The sequence below is a fragment of the Brachycentrus maculatus genome, unplaced genomic scaffold, assembly GCF_059751285.1.
Source record: "Brachycentrus maculatus isolate JH-2025_06_01 unplaced genomic scaffold, ASM5975128v1 h1tg000589l, whole genome shotgun sequence".
In the NCBI taxonomy this organism is placed as follows: domain Eukaryota; kingdom Metazoa; phylum Arthropoda; class Insecta; order Trichoptera; family Brachycentridae; genus Brachycentrus; species Brachycentrus maculatus.
The window spans coordinates 1,410,909-1,432,437 of record NW_028281329.1 but is presented as its reverse complement, the minus strand read 5'-3'; the positions used below and the strand labels follow the sequence as shown (position 1 = coordinate 1,432,437).

The 21,529-nt window shown below is 31.9% G+C and overlaps 2 protein-coding genes across 3 annotated transcripts; one reads left to right on the top strand and one right to left on the bottom strand.

Annotated features, from left to right (window-relative positions):
* The first annotated feature begins 1,615 nt into the window (after positions 1–1,615).
* On the top strand, positions 1,616–5,070 carry LOC148301255 (oxidoreductase-like domain-containing protein 1). Of its 2 annotated transcripts, none has more exons than XM_088273612.1 (3): positions 1,616–2,048; positions 3,515–3,673; positions 4,173–5,070. In XM_088273612.1, exons 1-3 carry the CDS (start codon positions 2,043–2,045, stop codon positions 4,371–4,373), a joined length of 366 nt encoding a protein of 121 aa, XP_088129738.1. In that variant the 5' UTR covers positions 1,616–2,042; the 3' UTR covers positions 4,374–5,070. The 2 variants fall into 2 exon arrangements, with proteins under 2 accessions (XP_088129738.1, XP_088129739.1); XM_088273613.1 differs by having other exon boundaries at positions 1,954–2,048; positions 3,580–3,673; positions 4,173–4,517.
* A 1,566-nt stretch (positions 5,071–6,636) lies between these two features.
* LOC148301254 (galactokinase-like) lies at positions 6,637–21,290 on the bottom strand. The gene is made up of 9 exons (XM_088273611.1): positions 21,152–21,290; positions 16,402–16,564; positions 12,234–12,435; positions 10,509–10,635; positions 9,690–9,815; positions 9,392–9,573; positions 9,174–9,289; positions 8,307–8,465; positions 6,637–7,127 (listed from the first exon to the last, which is right to left on the bottom strand). The coding sequence occupies exons 2-9, from the start codon at positions 16,561–16,563 to the stop codon at positions 7,011–7,013; spliced, it is 1,191 nt and encodes a 396-aa protein (XP_088129737.1). The 5' UTR covers position 16,564; positions 21,152–21,290; the 3' UTR covers positions 6,637–7,010.
* Between the last annotated feature and the right edge of the window lie 239 nt (positions 21,291–21,529).

The window sequence follows — 21,529 nt, the reverse complement described above, 5'->3', positions numbered from 1 at the left end:
GACCACAGACTAACTAATTTATATAAAGACCGCCAACTGCCTCGATTTTTTATGGCTGGAAGTGATATTCGCCAGCGGCCGGAAGTGACGTAAACGGCTAGAAGTACTAAGCTCCCGGCTGGGCGTGACTTCGCCGCGGCTGAATATCAAATCCAGCCGCCGAAATATTTATCATTCATTTTTCAGGTTAAATGGTATTTATATTGAAATTTGTTGTATTACATATTTTCAAAATTATAATACTAATATTACAAAGAATATATTTCACTATCTAAATTTATTTATTTCAGTGTAAACAAAAATAGAAAGGTCACGGCTAAAACGCGACATTTATAAAAAGAGTTCAGGCGATTAATAATGGTTACTCAACTCAGCCTTACAATGGTAAATGGTAATGGTAATGGTGGTTTTGGAATTATTATCTCAAACTATGTATAAATATAAGGCTTTTCAACAAAAACAAAAACGATAGAATTTTCAAATTACTATATTATATTTAAAATTCTAGAAAATACAATATTTTAAAACGGCGGAAGGAGTGCCCACCACTTTCTGAAGTTATGTTTCTTAACGGGGGTGCCAGCGCCCCTTTGTGGGCGTTTTGGAAGTCTGGCTAGGCGTTTTTAAATTTTTAGCATTTGGGGGGTGCTGCAGAAGTTCAAGGGAGCGTTGTGTTAAGTAAAAATAACTACACTTTCATACGCAAAATTTAACTTTAACTTTGGCATAATACTCAATATTATAAAGTTCTTCATAGACGGATTTCTATTTTTCTATCGATAATTGTCTATAACCATAGTCTGTCCATATTTATTTGAAATATTTGAACAACTTGTTGGTATCTCGTATTTTTCGTTCCCGTTTTGGTGTTTTTGTTAGTGTATTAGTGTGTCTCGTCATTTTCTGGTCGTTTTTTGAACAATCTGACGTTTACGAGTCGACCCCCCCTGGAAATGACGGGGCGGTTTATTTCCGGTAACGCCTGTTCGATTATGCCATGAAGTTTGATGATTTTCAACACTGGTAACTTCACGAAATTTGAACTGACAGTTTATTTTTCTTTGAAAATATTGTCTATTATCCACTATTATTGCATAAATGTAAAGATATACATACACTAATAAGCTTGCTAGTTTTGAGCATGGTCGTCAATAAGCATGCTCAAATCAAATACTCAGACACACAAGACATTTACTGGCAAGCTCTCTGTCGGCTTAGTGTAGTGAAAAATGGAAAACAATGCAATAGTTCGCCTGAAACTGAATAAAATCATTATTTTGCTTGCAACGGAATGCGTCTTAAAACTGAAAAATTTTCAAGTTCATAATGTTTGTTTTTATAATTTTTATAGTCAGAATTCGGTCATTCATGTTGGTTATCAAATTTTGAAATGCATTATTTCTCTCAATATTATTTTTAAATAGAGGCGATTGCTGATTCTAGAGAATTTCATTGTTCTGATATAAACTTACAAAATTAAATGTTTTCTCATCTCCCAAGCAAGATATTTTGGAGCGAAATCGTGCAGGAAACCCTACTATAAACATGATTGAAATTAGTATGCTTATAAGCAAACCTGTTCATACATGCTCAAAACAAATCCCTTTCCACCCTCGCTGCAAGTAGCATGTCCGAAAATCAAACAGCTGTCAATTTTTGAGCATGCTCATTTCTAGCATTTGATCAAATATAGTATGCTTAATTGCTCAAATATAGCATGTGTATTTAGACCTTTATATATCAGGCTAAACAAAAAAAAAACCTTATTATTTTGTGTATATAAATTGTTAGTCTGTGGTAATCAATAACCTTTTGTGGTTTTCTTCGAAATAAATCTGACTGACGGCTGACAGATGTATCCTCTTTGGAATATTCTTGTGTTTTTAATTAGTTACATAATTATAGCCTTGTTTGCAGTGTTATTGTTATATGGTTATTTACTATTAGGTGGTAAAAAAAATACGGTTTTTTGCTCCACTCTTGATACATTTGTAACTTCGTATGTATAATTTGCTACTTGATTGCGAATTACTTGCTGTCTGATGAACGTAAGACTTACTTTATTTTTATTATCATAAATTAGTATCATTTCTTATTGCGTTTACGCGTACGCATTTTCTTATTTTCTGGTATGTGTAATGTAAATTTATTGCTATTTAACTTGATGTTTATTTCTCTATCTGTATATTAAACCACTCCTATAACGTTGAAATATGTACTGCATTATTGGAGGGAACATTATAAGAGGTTAATGTTTTAAATTGTATTTTTACATTTTAACGAGCAGAAATGACTGAAATGAGTCATTATTAAATTAGAATACGATTTAAAAACATTTGCCCTTTATAACATTCTCTCCGATGTAAAAAAAACAATGTTTTGCTTTTTAAAAAAAACTTACCCAGACTCTATTCACTGAAGTAATAAGTGCAGCAAATACATTTTTGTGAAAAAAAAATTATGCTCTTTCAATTGCTTACGGAAAATTAAAAAAGCTACAATATGGTCTTGTTAAGGGTGATTTTTTAAGAGATATTGTTTTTTTTTTTAAAAACACATTGAATTCAGGAAAATGCATGAAGCTTTATTTGAATCAACAGTACGATCCATATAATTTAATGTTTGAAAATTATTTCATTCAAATGTTGACCGCAGCTGCGCCTCTAATGGTCCATCCGCTTAGTCCGATTTTGGCATACACTTTCCAACATTTCGGCCGATATCTCTAGGAGTTTAATCGACCCACTGAAGCGGCTATTCGGGCTATTGTGACTAAATTTCGCACCAAATTTACATTGTTAGACACACCGAAATACAGAGCTATCAATGCATCCAGAAAAAGTTACTGTTTGGTGCAGATTATGGGCTGGTGGCATCATTGGACCGTACTTCTTCAAAGATGATGCGAATCGCAATGTAACTGTGAATGGTGAGCGCTACCGTGAAATGATATCCAACATTTTTTTGCCCAAAATGGAAGAGCTTGACTTGCATGACATGTGGTTTCAACAAGACGGTGCCACATGCCACACAGCTGCGAAACAATGAACCAATTGAGAGGCAAGTTCGGTGAACAGTTTATTTAACGTTTGGGACCGGTCAATTGGCCGCCTAGATCGTGCGATTTAACGCCTTTAGATTATTTTTTGTGGGGCTATGTTAAGGCTCATGTCTATACTAACAAGCCCGCTTCGACTGGCTCATTGTAAGACGACATTAAAGCATTTATTCGTGAGATACCGGCCGAAATGTTGGAAAGTGTATGCCAAAATTGGACTAAGCGGATGGACCATTTGAGGCGCAGCTGCGGTCAACATTTGAATGAAATAATTTTCAAACAATAAATTATATGGACCGCACTATTGATTCAAATAAAGATTTCATGCATTTTTCTGAATTAAATGTGTTTTTTTTTTTTTTTAAACCGATAGGTCTTAAAAAATCACCCATTATAATATTGTCTTTATTTAAATGTACATACTAATATTTTAAATGTTTCAATTCATATTTTTAGACGATTGGTTGTCTCTGCTCTCTCAAAAAAAATCATTGTTTAACAAGAATTGTATCATTTTTGAGGTTTATGGCACTAAACAGTGATAATGGAAATGAAAAAAGCTTCATAACCAACCAGGATAAGCCGACTAAACCGATGTACATACCCGAAGAGCCAGTGAGTAGGTTAGAATGGTTAATAATTAGTTTAAATTATTTTTTGTACAAAAAAAATACATTTTTCAAGTGATTGGATACAAACAGTCAAATAATTTTAAAGAAAACAGGAGAACATAATGGGAGAATGTAGTTAGCCGCACAAATGTGCTATCTACAATCTCCCATTATTTTATGCTGAAACTTTATCTATATTAGACTACTTAATATTTGTGTAAAATTTTAATTATCACAATGTGTTAAAAAAGAAGTGGTTTTATGTGCCAATACTTTAAGCTAACAGCTGCGTATTACTATAAAAATTTCGAACAATGTCCAAATAATATTTATTTCTTCAGAACTCAGCAGTTCACTTTATTGTTTATGAACAATTGCAATAAGTAATGAAGCATGAAACCGAATCTCGTGTGACGGTTTGCATTATGTTTTTTTAAACAAACTCGGTGATATCGCACAGAACTTTTTTAATACTTTTATTATATAGTGTTTACTTTCATTAGGTCTCAATTGATGATCCACCGACCACATGCTGTATGTCTGGCTGCGCTAACTGTGTGTACATAGCGTGGGCAGAAGCTCTATCCAAACAAATGGCTTCAGCAGACCCTGTCATCGCTCAGAAAATCTTGGAGAAAATTGAAGATCCCGGAATGAAAGCTTTTCTCAGCATGGAACTCAGGAGCTTGGGGCTTTTGAAATGAATATTAATAATGGCTTGTTTGTAGTAGCTATTAAAGATCCCATTTGATGTCATAGATTATATTGGCTCCATAAAAGGTAATGGGCAATCAGTATCCTCTGAACATAATAAAAAGAGTCAAGAATTTGCAGTAATGCAATTTAAACCTGTAAATGATAATTATAACGATCTTGACCAGTATTATTGCAACACTTAAGTCCACAATTTGGCTACAATTTGGTTTATTGTATAATATAAAATAACATGTATTTTTTTTTAAATATTGATCCCTAGTCATAAATCTGCCCGCCTCCATAGTGTAATGGTCAGCACGCTCGGCTACCATTCTGGAGGTCCCGGGTTCGATTCCCAGGGGGGGGGTCAAATAAATATAAGTGATTTTTTTCACTCTAATATTTATTCAATATCACCCTGGAGTGGTACCTGAGGCGAAGGGCTGATCACCTTTTCTTCATGTGTTAATGATCAAGATAACACTGCGTTTATATGCAGTGCCCTATGCACCACTGGGGTGCGGATAAGGGTTTGAAGTCATAAAATAGCATTTTTTCAATGTCTGCTGAAAAAATAAAAAATAAATTTTGCCCATTGCCTTTTATTCCATTTTTAATCAGATTATATCTTCCACTTAGTCATTTAAATAAATGATTGTTAACAACTTCTTACTTACATACTATTCTCCCTTTTATCTCACAAAATGCATTTTCTACATAATTAGATCACTGTTAACTTAAGGTTAAAGGTGGATGCGATTGGCACATTTTATTTCAAACATTGTCTACTGACAACAAAATTAGAGATATTTATTGTTTCTTTGCTGTCACGGACATGACTGTGTATTTTTTTAAATCATTATAATTGCATATATAAGCATAAATAGATTCATAGATATGTACAAAAAAAATTTAAAATGTTTCTGTTTTAAAATAGAAAAAATATATATTTAGTTTTTTACCAAATTTTTAACTAAGACATATATATTTTTTAAGAATGTTAAATTGCTTCTGCCAAATATGTATTATTCATAGACAGATTTGTACATCTGTAAATATTTATTGAATATGTATATTTTATTTTTAATATAACATACAAGTCTATTAAAATTAGAAAAGTATTTATTTTCCCCTGATTGTATAACAATCAAATGGATAGATATAATGCAGTTAAATATATATCTTTACTAGCTGTGTATACATAAACATAAAACTTTTATAATACCGTGCCAAACTTGGTGGAGTAAATTACTAAGATGTTTAGAAAACTAGTATTTGTGTGATAATAATAAATAACAGTATTTGTGGTATTATTTAGAATATTGTGTAATCTGTATGTATTTTCTAAATAATAATTTCAAAATGATAATGAAAATAAAGTTTCTAGGCTAACTGCTAATGCCTTAATTTGAGTTCATTCCGATCTTGAGGGTGAGGCATTCACAACACTCCATTGCGCTTGAAATGTGCATTGCTTTATAGATTTCCATGTTACTAGAAATTGACCCAAATCAAGTTACCATGATGTTTGTTGATACCATGCCAAGGCGATAAGTGTCTGATAATATTTATTGTAATTTTTTATATCTTTTCCTTCTTGGTGCAGGCCTTGTGGTCTGTTTTTAAGAGGGATTAGTCTCCTGCAATGTCGATTCCCAACTGTTGATCCATCTCTTTGGTGGTCTGCCCGGGGTTGGCCGTACAGTGCAATGTGGGGAGTCTGGATGGTTCCATTCTCCTCACATGTGCATACCATTGTCTCCTTCGTTGCCTTCCCCATCTAACGACATCTTCTATCTTGCATATTTTCCTTATCCTAGCGTTTCTTACTCTTTCTCGTAGACTCTTGTATGTATCACTTTTGTTAAATAATTTCACAACTTTTATAAATTTAAGTTTTGAGATCTGAAACCATAAACATTCTCTGTGTATTTTAGTGATGGTACGCCAAAAAAAATAGATTTTAATATATATATATATATATACTGATTACCAAAATTATTTTAATTAAGAAAATTTCATAGAATATAAATATGGAATATCTACTGAAACAAAAATAAAAATATAGTAATAGCATAAGTTTTTTTTTTACATGGTAAGGGAGATCTGGCCATCCTTGTGTTTAATGAGTTTTATTCATTAAAATATGATGAGTTTTACCATAAAAGTAATGATAAGCACGCTTGAGGTAGTATCTTTTTACAAAAATTTCGCCACGCAAAATATCCAAAATTCTGAAGTATATATTAGTGAAATAATACAAGTCACTAGTTGATTTTTCAGACTAATTTATTTTTTAAACTGTCATTTATTTTAAATAAGCTTACATACAAAAATTTGTAACTTAATACATATTTTAAATCACTTTAATCAAGGAATGTTTGTTTAAATTACAATATTTATTAGATAATATTTATTAATGATGTTTTAGAATTAGGTTTGGTATTAAGAAGTTCAAAAGTCATAAAGCTAAAGACTAATTAAATTATTTTCCATAACAATATTTTGACAAATATATCTTATTATTTCTATAACAGATTATATTTACATATCTTGATTTAATTATAAACATTATATCTATCGGAAGATACATTGTCAGTATATGAAAAATCCTTTAATATATTTGTAGTTTAAATTTAGAAAAATTAAGCTAAAGGAATGATTCTTGCTTTATCAGCGGGTGAACAAACGTAGAAAGTCGGAGTTCCAATGTATTTTGTGCTAATAGCTTTGATCAGTTTATCCACTGAGGATTTTTTTACCTGAAAAGAAACACCTTACATATTGAAACAAATCAAACTGAAACCCTTCAGGAAAGTTTCGAAAGGAAAAGAAAGGCATCTAAAAATAGGACGAAAAATAAAACTGGTCTCTTATTTAGATGAAGATCTGATTTTGTAAATCTCTATTAGGCAAAGGACCGCTCTACTTTTATTGCCTCGGCACCATATTACCTTCGCCTCAACTTGAGTGGTTCAAATTTCTAAGGTAAGACTTTGAAGATACACCTTACATATTGGAACAAATCAAACTGAAACCCTTCAGGAAAGTTTCGAAAGGAAAAGATAGGCATCTAAAAATAGGAAGAAAAATAAAACTGGTCTCTTATTTAGATGAAGATCTGATTTTGTAAATCTCTATTAGGCAAAGGACCGCTCTACTTTTATTGCCTCGGCACCATATTACCTTCGCCTCAACTTGAGTGGTTCAAATTTCTAAGGTAAGACTTTGAAGATACACCTTACATATTGGAACAAATCAAACTGAAACCCTTCAGGAAAGTTTCGAAAGGAAAAGATAGGCATCTAAAAATAGGAAGAAAAATAAAACTGGTCTCTTATTTAGATGAAGATCTGATTTTGTAAATCTCTATTAGGCAAAGGACCGCTCTACTTTTATTGCCTCGGCACCATATTACCTTCGCCTCAACTTGAGTCGTTCCAATTTCTAAGGTAAGACTTTGAAGATAGGTGCTTATGAGTGTGCTGTATGGAGCTCCATATAAATAAATCAAAACTGAGTTGAGTCGGTGAGATAAGGTGCCAAGGCGATAAGTATGCGATAACCTTTTAACAGCATATTCATATCTTCACCCTACTGTAATATTCAAACATCTTCAGTTAATAATGACCTTTTTAAAGTATAATTTTTTTTTTTAAATAATTAAATGAATACTCATTTTATATTTTGAAAAAAATATGTTACTAGATGTTCAAGTACACAATATATGTTTATAAAATCAAAATGATAAATTTGGAAATGTTTTGCTAAATTATGTCAGATGTTTGAATAGCGCCAAAAGGTAACCATAATTTTTTTTTTCAATCTTATCACCTGATATTTATTAATATGTGTACTTTCTTTCAAATATAATATTTAGGAAATAAAATATTTTGTGTGACTTATTACCGTTTTTTATTTATAAATCCTTAGAATCTTACCAATGTAACGGTGCATCCACCAAATCCTCCCCCTGTCATTCTTGAACCGAGAACTCCATCCACAGACCTCGCTATATCTACTAGAGCATCCAGTTCAGGACATGAAACCTCGAAAAGGTCACGCAATGAATCATGAGACTCGTTCATTAGTTTCCCCATCTGGCAAAATCAAAAAACTTGTTTTAAAACAACAGCAATAATATTTTTGCCTTTTAACCACTTAACAGTCAGATTTTGGCAAGTAAATTTGTCAGAGTAGGAAATCACCAAACAACTCGAACCCAAACACTGCTCGGGTAAATCAATAAAAACCAATATATTTGGCTCAAGCAAATCAAAACATACCACCATGTTGGAATACGATTTGCCCGAGCAGCACTCGGACTCATTAATGCAACACAAAATCCTTGCCCGAGTTACTATAAACTGACAACGGAGGATAAACTGACGACGGTTAATCTATTGGCAAGTGAAAAAGTAAACTGTATATGTGTAATTACTTTTTTAATTACAGTATCTCTTAACAGAAATGATTTTTTTATGTGGGAATAGAAAAAAAAAGTAATTTATATTTAGAATACTCTAAAGAGTATAGAGTATAGAGAATAACCTTTATCCACACCCAATGGTGCATAGACCACCGCGTCGTTTCGATGCAGTGTTTTCTTGATTGTTACTTACATGAAGACAAGGTGATCACCTCTGCACTTCAAGGACTAGTCCAATGTAAAATTAAATTAATATCAGAGTATCAATTATATTTATCTTCACCTCCGCCTGGGAATCGAATCCGGGACCTCTAGCACGGTACCTAAACACACTCACCAGTACACCACGGAAGTAGACAACATATTATAATTATCTCACCTTTATTATATCATGATCTTTCAAGGCTTTAGCAGCTTCAATTGTCCTTCTGATTTCTGATATTACATGTTCAGCACGGTTGATAGTCATCTGATCTACCTTTAGGTTTCTTAGCACTGTAAAAAGGTAACACATTCATAAAATAAATATTGAAATCATTACAATAATAATATTTAGTCAATGAATTCAGTTTTGTATACTTTAAATTGTTTTCTTACCGTCGAGTTCCTCCATTTTGACATTCCTCAGAGAGGGTTCTCCCAAAAGAGTTGCAGCATTCTGACATTGTGCCCTTCTTTGTGGATATTCACTTCCGGTTAACTTGTGTTTGACGTTTGAATTGGTTATTAAAAATACGACGTCCTTATCGTCTAAAGGAATGAGTGTTGTATCGAGAGTTCTGAAAGGCATATTAATAGTGAATTAATTTATTCTCTCGAAGTTTTGTTATAAGGTGACACATTTTAGTAGTATGGGTTAGAAGATTTGAAGAAGATAAACTTGATATTTTCTTACTTGCAGTCAATCAACAAAGCATGTTTTTCTGTAGCCATTGTCGAAATAAATTGATCCATTATTCCGCAGGGCATTCCAGCAAACTCATGTTCAGCCTTCTGACAAATTAAAGCTTTATCCTGTGGCCTGAAACATACATAATTTCATACTTAGTTCATCGTGCATTACTTGACACATTTCAGATGAGTATTTTTTTTATTTATTTATTTGGCTTTTAATTTTTAGAACTCCATTTAAATTTATGTATTAATTTTAAATCAAACACAAATTTTTTGTGTGTTTTCATTGATAAAATACAACTTAGTAGAATCAAAAAATCTGTGTTTGATTTAAATTTAATGCATAATTTTTTTCTTTTTATTAATTATGCCAACGGACCGCTGGCGACGGGATTTGATAATTATGTACATGTGATTAAGACCTTAGAACGAGATTGGTAAAAATATTTAAACATAAACATGGGATAATTCTTTCTTTTCTGACTTTGAAATAAGACCGGTGCGGAAGGTAAAAATATCCTTCCCATCCTTGAGTATCAGTTGACCGAACGGGTATAAATATCTTTCCCGTACGAAATGTGTTAATTGTGTCACTCATATTCCATATTAACACTGCTAGCCCTTTGCTATCTTCAGAATATGTTTTTCATTCATTTTACAGTCTTGTATTTTTTTCAATCGATTCTTCCAGGACTTGCTAAGCGTTGTATCCATATACCATGGATATTTTTAGGTCCAGTGCTGTAAGGATTCATGGTGGCCCTACCAGTCATCAAACCCAGGACCTGATAGATAGCAGTTAACTGGCCAATCAACTCACTTGGCTGTAAAATTAGTAAGTGCTTCTAAAAATGTGAATGTGGCCACTTCTAATGCTGCACTGCTGGACAGTCCTCCGCCCAACGGAACAGTGCTGCATATTGTCATATCAAATCCAATCACCTCATCTAAAATAGAATAAATTACATATATCAATAAATCATTTTTCTTATTTCTGAGATAGACAAACAGAAATATTTGCTTTTATTTTGAACACAAAATAAGAATGTTAAAAAACTGCTGATCTCCTAGAACAGGCCTGGCCAACCCAAATTGCACCCCGGGCCGCATCGATAACCTAAAATTTTCCCAAGGGCCGCATACAGACACTAGAAAAAAAATATAACAACGAATTTCAAACTTATTGAAGTATTTGTAATCAGAAAATACAATCAGGATAGTTGTGAAGAAAAAAAAAACATTACTATGATCAGATTTGAGAAGGAAACCAACATTGAACCAACAAAAATATTATCAGTATAGTAATAAACATTTTGAAAAATTTTAACAGTCAAAAATATTAATTAGGACACATAAATCAAACAATATTACCAATTTTATTTTAAATAAAACCCATTTATCAATGGCCACTCAGTGCGAGATTTTAATTTAATTTCTTTTACTTAATTTTTCTAAAGCTATTTCAATAGTTGAAATTGCACACCTTAATTGGTTTTCGAAATTTTTCGAGGTTGCCTTAAATTGACAATGCTAAAGAGAATGCGAACGGATATAGTTTACGGTTTTTATAACAACATGCATGACTTGGCTCATAGATAATACTTGAGCGCATAAATTTTGTTGCTGTATCAAACAGTGTATCACATTTATATCATTGGTTTAAAAATATATTCGTCATACATGACCACGGACCGCATGTAAGGGCGTCCCGCGGGCCGCGGGTTGGCCACACATTTCCTAGAATGATGGACTCACAATGCAGCTCATAATGAATGGAATTATAAAATTCTTGGAGCAAAAACCGGAAGAACTTATTTTATGTAAAGATTTTATAGTACGCTCTATTTGGTTTATTTCCATTAAAACCAGCAGAGTGAAGTGGAAAATGTATTTATTTACACTCAGCATATCTTTTAGATGGAGTAGATGGTATTATTTTTTTTTTTTTTTGACATCTCATCAAAGATGAAGAAGAATATGGAAGTCTGGGCATTTACGGGGCTTACGACCGTCATAGGCTGGTTTGAGTGATCACTTTACACACGTGTAACATTCACCAATTCTACCCATTATTGACAACCACACCACTCAAATTCTTGGAAGTTCTATATATATGAACCAATTTAGAAACCTTGTTCATGAATCACTAAAACTTCACTAGAGACATCTATTGGTGAGATGTAAAGAAGCTTTTTATTAAGCAGAAACTCTTATATTATAATATGAAAATAACTCCTGTAATTGGAGATAATCCAGATTTTGTGAACAAGTATTTGGACACACTCAAAATGTTGAGTAGATGGTATATATATTTAAATTGGATCCTTATAACAAATCAAATAAGTTTTTGAAATTTTTTAAATTTTATGTGAAAGTTTTATAGAACACTAATTAATTTATTTCTATAAAAATAAGCATTAACTAACAGACAAGCAGAGTGAAGTGGAAAAATGTATTTATTTATACTCAATTTATCTTTAAAGTGGAGTAGATGGTATATTGAAATTGGATTCAGCGCCTAAATCTAAAAAAAATGTGATCTTACTGTTAAAGTTAGCGACAACTCCTTTCACATAGTTGGCCCAGTGAGGCATCCCCGGTTTAAGTGTGCAGTTCTTCCCTTTCTCCTTGGGTAGGTCAAATGTAGTCTTTTCATTCACTTTGGCGTCAACATCGGCCAAGGTCATAATATTGCAGGAATTGGTTCCATTAGCTTTGCCGACCACAACAGTTACTAGAGGCAATGCCTGATGAAAAAAATTACAAAATTAATATAAACTTTAACTTAAAATTATTACTAAAAATTATGTTTTCGGGGTTATTGTACAGTATACAAAATTATAATTTTTATTTATTTTGAAGTAAAATCTTTGTAATAAAATTGGTATCAACACATGGGTCTAAAAATGAAAACTTTGAAGTTTGGTTATCTTAGATTTCGATTACCTCCACAAACAATGTGTGAAACATATTCGTTTTGCCATTATATGAAATATATATGTAATATACCTATGTTATAAAATTAAATTCTTTACAAAAGTTTTTTTGACACAAACCAACATAGGTTGAGTTCATAGTCCAATCAAGGAATTCACAATTTCCCGCCAAATATTTCATTGAAATGTCATTTAATATTTTTCTGATACCAAACGAAGAAAGATGGACAAAAGCACAAGCCAATCCAAGCCAATCCTAAGGGCTTTTATCCCTAAGGGCGTTTGTCCACTACACGGAATTTTACCGTTCGGCACGTCAGTTAGCGTTTTAAAACGATGATTGGCTTGTGCTTTTGTCCATCTTTTTTCGGATCGGTGCGTGAACACGTTGCGCGTAAATTCGATCACGCTAAACTGTCGTAGTCGCTTTTATTTTTAAAAACTAGACTGCCGGACGGTAAAATTCCGTGTAGTGCACAAGCACCCATAGATTACGTACTAGACTGCATGACCTGAACGTTTTTTTTTTTCATTTTGTAGTATGGCCAAACTGACCATTTATTTTTGTCCTCAAAACGGGACATCTTCCAATTTTCACGTAATAGTATGTATATTCAAGAAAATGGTACGTATTTTTTCATAGCTTTATGTATTAATAAAAAGAAAAGGAACGTTGACAAAGAAAATTAAAAGAATAAATAATATATAAGTACCTATAATGAAAAAATTATGAAAGCAAATTTATATGAAACGGCTATACTACAAACTACCGCCGATTTTTTGCAATTTTTTTTAAAAATTGTTACTGTTTTGCTCTTTTTTTGAAAACGGGACATTTCGACGTCCCGAAACTTTACTTGGAGACAACGGGATAGGCTATCTAAAAACGGGACGGTCCCGTTCAAAACGGGACGTATGGTCACTTTAAGTATGGCATATCCGTTGTAACTAAGTTGGTAATTTTGCACATTTAAAGAAACAAAAGTGCATCAGTTAAATTGCAAAGTAACAGCAAACACAGTGTACAGTACACTTCTCATATTACAAGCGGCTCTTTGTACCTACTCACCGGTAAACAACCATCGCACATCTACAGTTTTCTGTTGTTCGATACAATTGAAAATGAGAAATACTTTCCAAGAAATCGTTTGCTGAAAGGTACTCCAATATCCGTCGTATTTGAATCATAAAATTCTAACTGCGAAGTTGGCGTGGTGATAAAATTGAAAAAATAGAAAAATTAATTGATCAATAAATTAATTTTGCACATAAAAGTCGTCAGTTCTAAATTTTACTGACTTAGAACTCTGCACGTAAATAATAAAAACAATAGTATATTTTTAAAATACATTCATATATATATCAAATATAATTTTTATTCAGTCGATCAAATTTTCTAGGATTTCATGGATCTTTGATGATTTTGAAAAAAAAATCCAGTTTTCAATAACACAGTAAATCCGTTATTTAACCAACTTTAATTCAAAATCCACTTTTTCTTAATTGATTTTAGTAGATTTCTCGAGGAAGGAATTTGTACATAAATTTTCGCCATATCCCCCTGAAATACGATGTACAGCTTTTTAGCCGAAATGCAATCTTTCATACGAATGTGCGGCAAAACTATGTATGATAGGGATATTATGTCAAATAAGGAAAGAATGCAAGATAAGCTTTATCAATGAAATCAAGATTGGTATCTTGAGACGGTTTGGAAATGTAAAACGAATGTTTAAGCGAAGAACGGTAAAAAATATATATGAGGCGAATGTAGTTGGAAGAAGAAGAGGAAGTTCGAGGAAAATTTGGCACGATCAAGTACTTCAAATACTAGAAAGTAGTCAGATCAGGGAGTCGGAATAGTCATCGGGTATGTATGAGGAGATGCATGAAAGTTAAGAGGCCAAGAATATTGCGTATTATTCTCTCTGCCTACCCCTGCGGAGATGCGGCGTAATGATCAGTTATAGTTTTTTACTGTATTTTAAGATAAGTTTATTATTATTTTTCCCGAATAAAAAAACAAAACATTTTGTACATATTTTGATATGCTTTTATCCTTCATTTGTGACGGTCGGTGGCTTTACTTAGTAATAATTTCTACATCAGGAGCAAGCGCTTTTATCGGCTATATCAATTTCTTTGATGAAAGATCAACACTTATATCTTTTATACTGCAAAGTAATAGATCAATTTAAGCAGACGGCCACATGAGCCTCTAAGGACCAAAGAAAATGAACAAGCGAGTACGGCACCTCAAGAAGTAAATAACAAATATTAATTTTATTATGACAGTGTCATACAATATGAGTAATATGTAATAGACAACTAATGAAAATTGAAAATGGTTATTATTTTTACAATTACTGTTTACTGTATTTAATTTTCTATTGTAAACACTTTTCAAAATTCAAAAGGTGGGGCTTTTTATCTGAGAGTGGTATAAATACAATCATTTCGGGTCTTTGACGCCTTGCCTCCCTCGTGCGAACCCTTGAAAATAATATTTTCATTTAACGTCATATGGACGGCTGAAAATATGTACTTTGTTGGTTACAATAAAAATCGTAGAACGGGAAGGGGAGGAATTTTTTCAAGTGCCATTTTTAGACCCCCAGACACCTATATCGTACATTTCCTCGTTCATTGTCGATCTCTATCCCCAAAGGCCATTACTGAATACAATATTAACATTAACAATACATGAAACCGCCCTGAATTAACAAAAGTAGCTTAATATTTAGATGTACAAATAGAAAAATATTTACGTTTACAAATAGACAAAAACTTAAAATGGTATTTGCAAACTGGTAACATCCTAATTACAAAATAATTTGTAAAAAATACTAGGCTTTATGTTAGTCTCTTATACAGTATGGGATTATTGGTTTGGGTGGTACGAATAATATTATAAAAAAGTGTTAATTTTGCCCAAAAATATTTTTTTCAAATAAATTTTGCGACGGACTCCCATAGAGGAAATATTCTACAAATTACAACATATGACAGGTTAACCAATATATCGTAGTCGTACAGGAGAAAGTGATTGACAAAGCGTAAAATGTTCAGGAGGGCCATTTTTAGTCACTTTTGTTTGGCAAGAAAATAAACATCAATGCAGTTAATAATTTTTAACAAGTATATATATTATACTTTCAAGTTTAAAATCGCTTTAGGATTTTTTCGGGGCAATATTAAGCTAGTAAGATATCAAATAGTCAATAATCACGTTTTTATAAAAAAAAAATGCACTAGGTCACTTTCTCCTGAATGACTACGATATGCTAAAACAATCCTCACATTTAAGAATTACTCTCACATAACATTTTTTTAAAACACCTCTTAGCACACAATTCACAATTAATACACTTTATGGTAATGTACATAGAACTACGAAATCCAAAACATAGAAATAGATACTTAGAAAAACAAAAACTAAGGCATACCTCTTTTCATCAAAAGAACTTTTATTATTTTGCAAGTTAAACAACATGCTTCCACTATCCATAAAGTCATTGAAAATAGAAACTTAATATGAAAGAACTATTCATAAATAGATAATGGGAGTGGGTAGATCTGAAATAGATCGCATCATTTGGCTATGTCGTATTTGATTGTATGTTGTAAACAATTTTCTTTCATGAAATTTTATAAATACATATTGTAAAATGTGCCCTCGGCACGGGAAATTTCAATGAGGTCACATTATTATAATTTGTAATTATGTGAATGATGAAATGAATAAAATAAAGATTTTTAATTTTAAAAATATCTTACCATAGGGAGGACGAACCCATCGTTGTAGTCTGTGTGTTCTCCAATAAGATTCACTCTCCCAGGAGCGCATGCTGCTATAGTAGGTTCGACCCCGAAATGTTTCTTAAAACTTTCTCTACATTTCGCCACCAAAGATTCGAGAGAAGGTATATCTTGCAACATCCTGCAACCGAAACAATAAATATTTAGATTCACTGACTCATTATTATTACCCTACTTTTTATTGGCCGACGTTTTTTTATTGGCAGAAGTTTTCTATAAACTTTTTTTGGCTCATAGTCGACTATATGAAAAAATATGTATACTTACATATTTATGGCAATTAAAGCAAAAGGGAGTGCAATTTTATTTTATTTTTATGTTTTGCACCATGTAGACTTGTTAATTTTTCTGGTTAAATTGAATATTTTTTTTAAATTCGACTTTTTGTCTTAAAAGTTAAAAACGTTTTATCAGTTTAAAATTAAATCTGGGATCCGTGTAGCCCTTTGTATGATCCTCTTCTACCAGTGGCAAATTGAATGTTGAAGTAATCTAATAAAAATAAGTACCGTAAAGTGGGTATACTTTGCACCATGGGTGATACTTTGCACCACCTTCTGTAAAGAAATTGTAGAGCTGGTCATCTCTGATACATGTCATTTTTCATTCTACTTTCTATTGTTTCTGATAGATGGCACTTCAATCTACTTTTTAGTTTACAGAAGTAACAGTCGGTCGCTATTGCTTCAATGCGTTTTTCCTGTCCGAACGTAAAGAAAGTTTTCTGTCTGAAAATTGTGTCCGAAAAAATCCAGTGGAATCAGTATACTGAAACTAGTTACAACAAGTGAGTGGTCTCTAAATCGTAGGTAGATAGGCCCTGCTTTTCTCAAATGCTATATTTTTTAGTTACGTTGTCAAGTTTATGTAAAAATAATATTTTTTTAAGAACTGACTTGTATTGACCACATTTGGGGTAACATTGCACCAAGTGCAAAGTATCCACAAAAGGCCATAGTTAATTAATTTGATGAAAAGTCGTAAAACGACTAATACAACTTGACATGTTTGCTAAATATCTATTGGTTTTGTGTACTTACTTAATTCCTGATGGTATATTTTTTTCAAAAATGTCAAGAACACACAAACAGCGGCCTTATGCCAGACGATACTGCGATTTTACACCGAAGAGAGTGGAGCAGTGTTTGGAGGCCATTCGAAATGGTACAATCAGTCAAAGAAAGGCTGAAGAAATTTTCAAAATCCCCAGAAGGACGATTAACTATAAGCTCAAAGGTCAGCACACAAAACCTGTGGGAAAACCTCCGATATGTGACAAGGGCGAAGAGCAATCCTTCGTAAACTGCATAGTAGACATGAGTGAGTACGGTTTCCCAGTGAGTGCTTTTAACATTCGCTACATTCTAATAGCCTTTTTGGATAGATTTGGCAGAAGAGTACGAATATTAAAGAACAACGTACCAGGCTCTGAATGGATAAGATCATTTTTGCAAAGACATAAAACCTTGACTCTTGCTAAAACTAGTCAGTTGCTTAATCGGTTGCCATTAAAAGCGTATGACGATGACGTGCGCCAGAGTTTTCAACAGTTTTTGGAAGAAAACAGATTCAACCCAAAGAATTCAGTCTTAAAACGCAGGAAAACGATACCGATAGAACCAGGCAAGAGCATTGCTCACGATCCAAATGTCGAAATGAACGTTGACGAGACACAAATGCTACCTGAACCAACTACATAATGATCCCACCTTCCGCATCGAAACTTCCAGCATGTCTAGCATTAACTGATTATAGTTCACACGGAAGCTTTGAGGAAGAGGGAAAAGAACAAAAACGATGACTGAAACCAGTTATCGTATTTGTTCTTCCGTTTCATTAGGACCAGTAAAAAAGAAGGTGGGAAAATATGTCGTATTTCATTATGAAGGAGAAAAATTTCCGGGACAGATTTTGGAAATAAAGAAAGACAGAGCTGTTAAATCCATGCAGGAGAGTCTCAAATCGTGGAAGTGGCCGATGAAGGATGACTTTCTTCAATATTCTTGGAAGGATGTAGCGGGTTCCATAAAAGAACCGAAAATGCAATCTAAAAGAGGTTTCTTTACCGTCCCGGAACTTGACCATATTTAGACCTATTTTAATTTTAATTCCTATTACCTATATAGTACGATATGTTTTAATATCCACCTTTTTATTTTATATAATTTTAAACCTTCAGTATTGAAAAAAAAAACATTTTTGTTAGATTTTTCAATATATATTTTTTTGAATTTCTATCAAGTGTCTTATTTTTCCATAATTATACAATATTATAATCTGCATTTAGTGAACTGTGAGCCAAAACCCTTCATAAGGTGCAACAAAACTTGTAGGATAGCCTTTACTTTGCATAAATTTGGATTCTAGTACGAAAAGTGTAGAGAAAATATCATGGTGCAAAGTTGTACTTTACCCCGGGATACTTTGCACCAAAATATAAATATAAAAAAAAAATACAGGCAAAATAGATAAAAATTTAAAAACGTATCAGACATGTTACAGGTATATGTGTTATTACATTGCAATAGTTGAAACCTCAGAAAAAGTAAAAAACCTGATCTGAATAGACAATTTTTTGAAAAAATGCAGTATTTTGGTGCAATGTATACCCACTTTACGGTACTCAATATAATATCACGTCAAATTAAAGTTTTGTATCACATGTAGCTTAAAAATCAGTGTAGGATAGAAACATTTTGTAAAAAAAGCTAGACGTGTTAATAATTTAAGAGCATTTACTAAGAGTGATTCAATTTACTTTAAGTTTAAAAATAGTGATATAATTCATCTCAGTCTACTCCACATTTATATGTAAAAAATGATTTGAATAGCCCAGTTCAACTGTATGATTCGTTTATAAATATTATAGTAATTCGCTTAGACCCAATCTGCCATACATTAATAAATAACATACATTTAAAGATAAAGATAATTATTAAAAAATTCATTGTAATCTTATTTTCCTTAAGAATCTGCGTTCAAAATAAACATATGCGATTTACTCAAGTTTATGTAATAAAATCATATATTCACATACCTATAACGAAACCAGAAATGCGATAATGTTTTTAAACTAATTAAGTATATATGTATTTATATTTCACCGTTATCTGAAGTGAGAAGCATGTTAATTAGTTAACATCAATAATTTTAAGGGGTATAGATATTTTCAAACCAAAAACGTTTATAAAAAGCAGGTTAAGGGGATCTCGTCCATTGGGTTTTTCGTCATTTGGAACTGTTTCTACCCTACTGTGCCTCGAATGCATTTTTAAAAAGCGCTTAACAATATAGCATTATTGAAAAGCGCGTAACAATATTTTATTAACAAATATGTAACATGATCGCGATAGTATTGTGCAATAATAATCATTCACAACGCAGCAAATTTTATTTCAACCAATACTTTGCGTAATTATTGGATAAAACGTATTGTCACGATTGATTATCATTGATAACACAAAGTAATAAAAAATGACATTAAATATGTACATATATTTATATTTACATACATATATATATATATATATATATATATATATATATATATATATATATATATATATATATATATATATATATATATATATATATATATGTGTGTGTGTGTGTGTGTGTGTGTGTTTGCTATATGTAAAAAAAATACCCGTTTCAGTAATATTTTTTTAACTTTTTAATGTACATGAAGTGTAAGTTGTTTTTAATACTCATACCTTATTAAAATAAATATTATTTTAGCAAAAATAATCCAAATATAAAAATTGAAGATAACTACACAAGTATATTTTAAAGTGGGTAAATTGAAAGAGATTTCTTTAATACTTAGATTTACTTTTTTACCATTTTATAAATATGTACTAGGTACTTGAAAATGAAATAATTTTTTTTTCAATTTATATCTTAAAGTAAGGATGAGGTGGCTGTTACAAACATATATTATTATTGCTATTGCATCTATTGAATGTAATGTTTAAAATAAATAATTGTATTAACATGTAAGTATTTCGGCTTAACACAGGCCATGCCTAAAATGCTGTAATACATATAATAATTAAAAAATGTAAAAAAATAAAAATTAAAAAATATTACATATGATTTTATTTGGTACTTTTTCATTCAAATCACAGGATGCTCAAATCAACCTAAGTTCTTTATTTATTTTTTTCCGATATCATCCATGCCTGCAGATACAAACTAACCTCGGTTGATGGTAGATAGGAAGAGCTGAAACCAAATATGTTGAGCCAAACAAATACAAACTCGGATGTTTTTATTATATGTATATCCATATCGGCCTAAGGGCAAGGGCGTCTTAAGCTTTAACGATCTGTATACAAGCGGTGAGTTTGTTTTGTTCCATGTTTGGATCGAGTTTCTTGATTCCAGCCTTTACCTGAGAGTATATATATACGAATACATATTGAATTTTACATTCTATGTAAAACTACAGACATATTACTGAAGAAAAATTGTTTTGCCGTGTTGATAATGTAGATCTCATATTTAAAGAACTTAAAAAGTGTTAAATGTGCTGCGAAAATTCATGACACGTACCTACCGGCTGTCAAAATGTTCCCAACTTTATTTAGCGTTCCGAATTTCAGGAATTAAAATTCAACGTTCGTAATTTGAATAACCTCAGACAAAATGATAAATAGAAGATAGGTAACTTAGATTCTTATTACTTAATATTGACTGGTGGACGTACCTGAACGTTGGAAAGTAGGAACTTGTGTAAAATTATTCACGAAGTAAAACAGACACAACCGACGAAGAACGGAGTCGATCCAGTTACTGAGCGAGATAAGACGTGTCGTCCGTTTTTACACGGCTAAATAGATATAAATATTCCAATATTAAATATATGACGTTACTGGTTTATTTAACCTTTTATCGTTATTATTTAGCTGAGATAAGTCGACGAGATTGAATTGAATATCAACCATCTATAAACACTTGAACAATTCAAGTGTTGTTATAATATTTATACTTTTATATAGGTATGTTGTACAAACGCAATAGTCGATTAATTTTTAACAAAACAAAATACACTTAAGAAAAATGATCCTAAAAAACCCTAAAACTG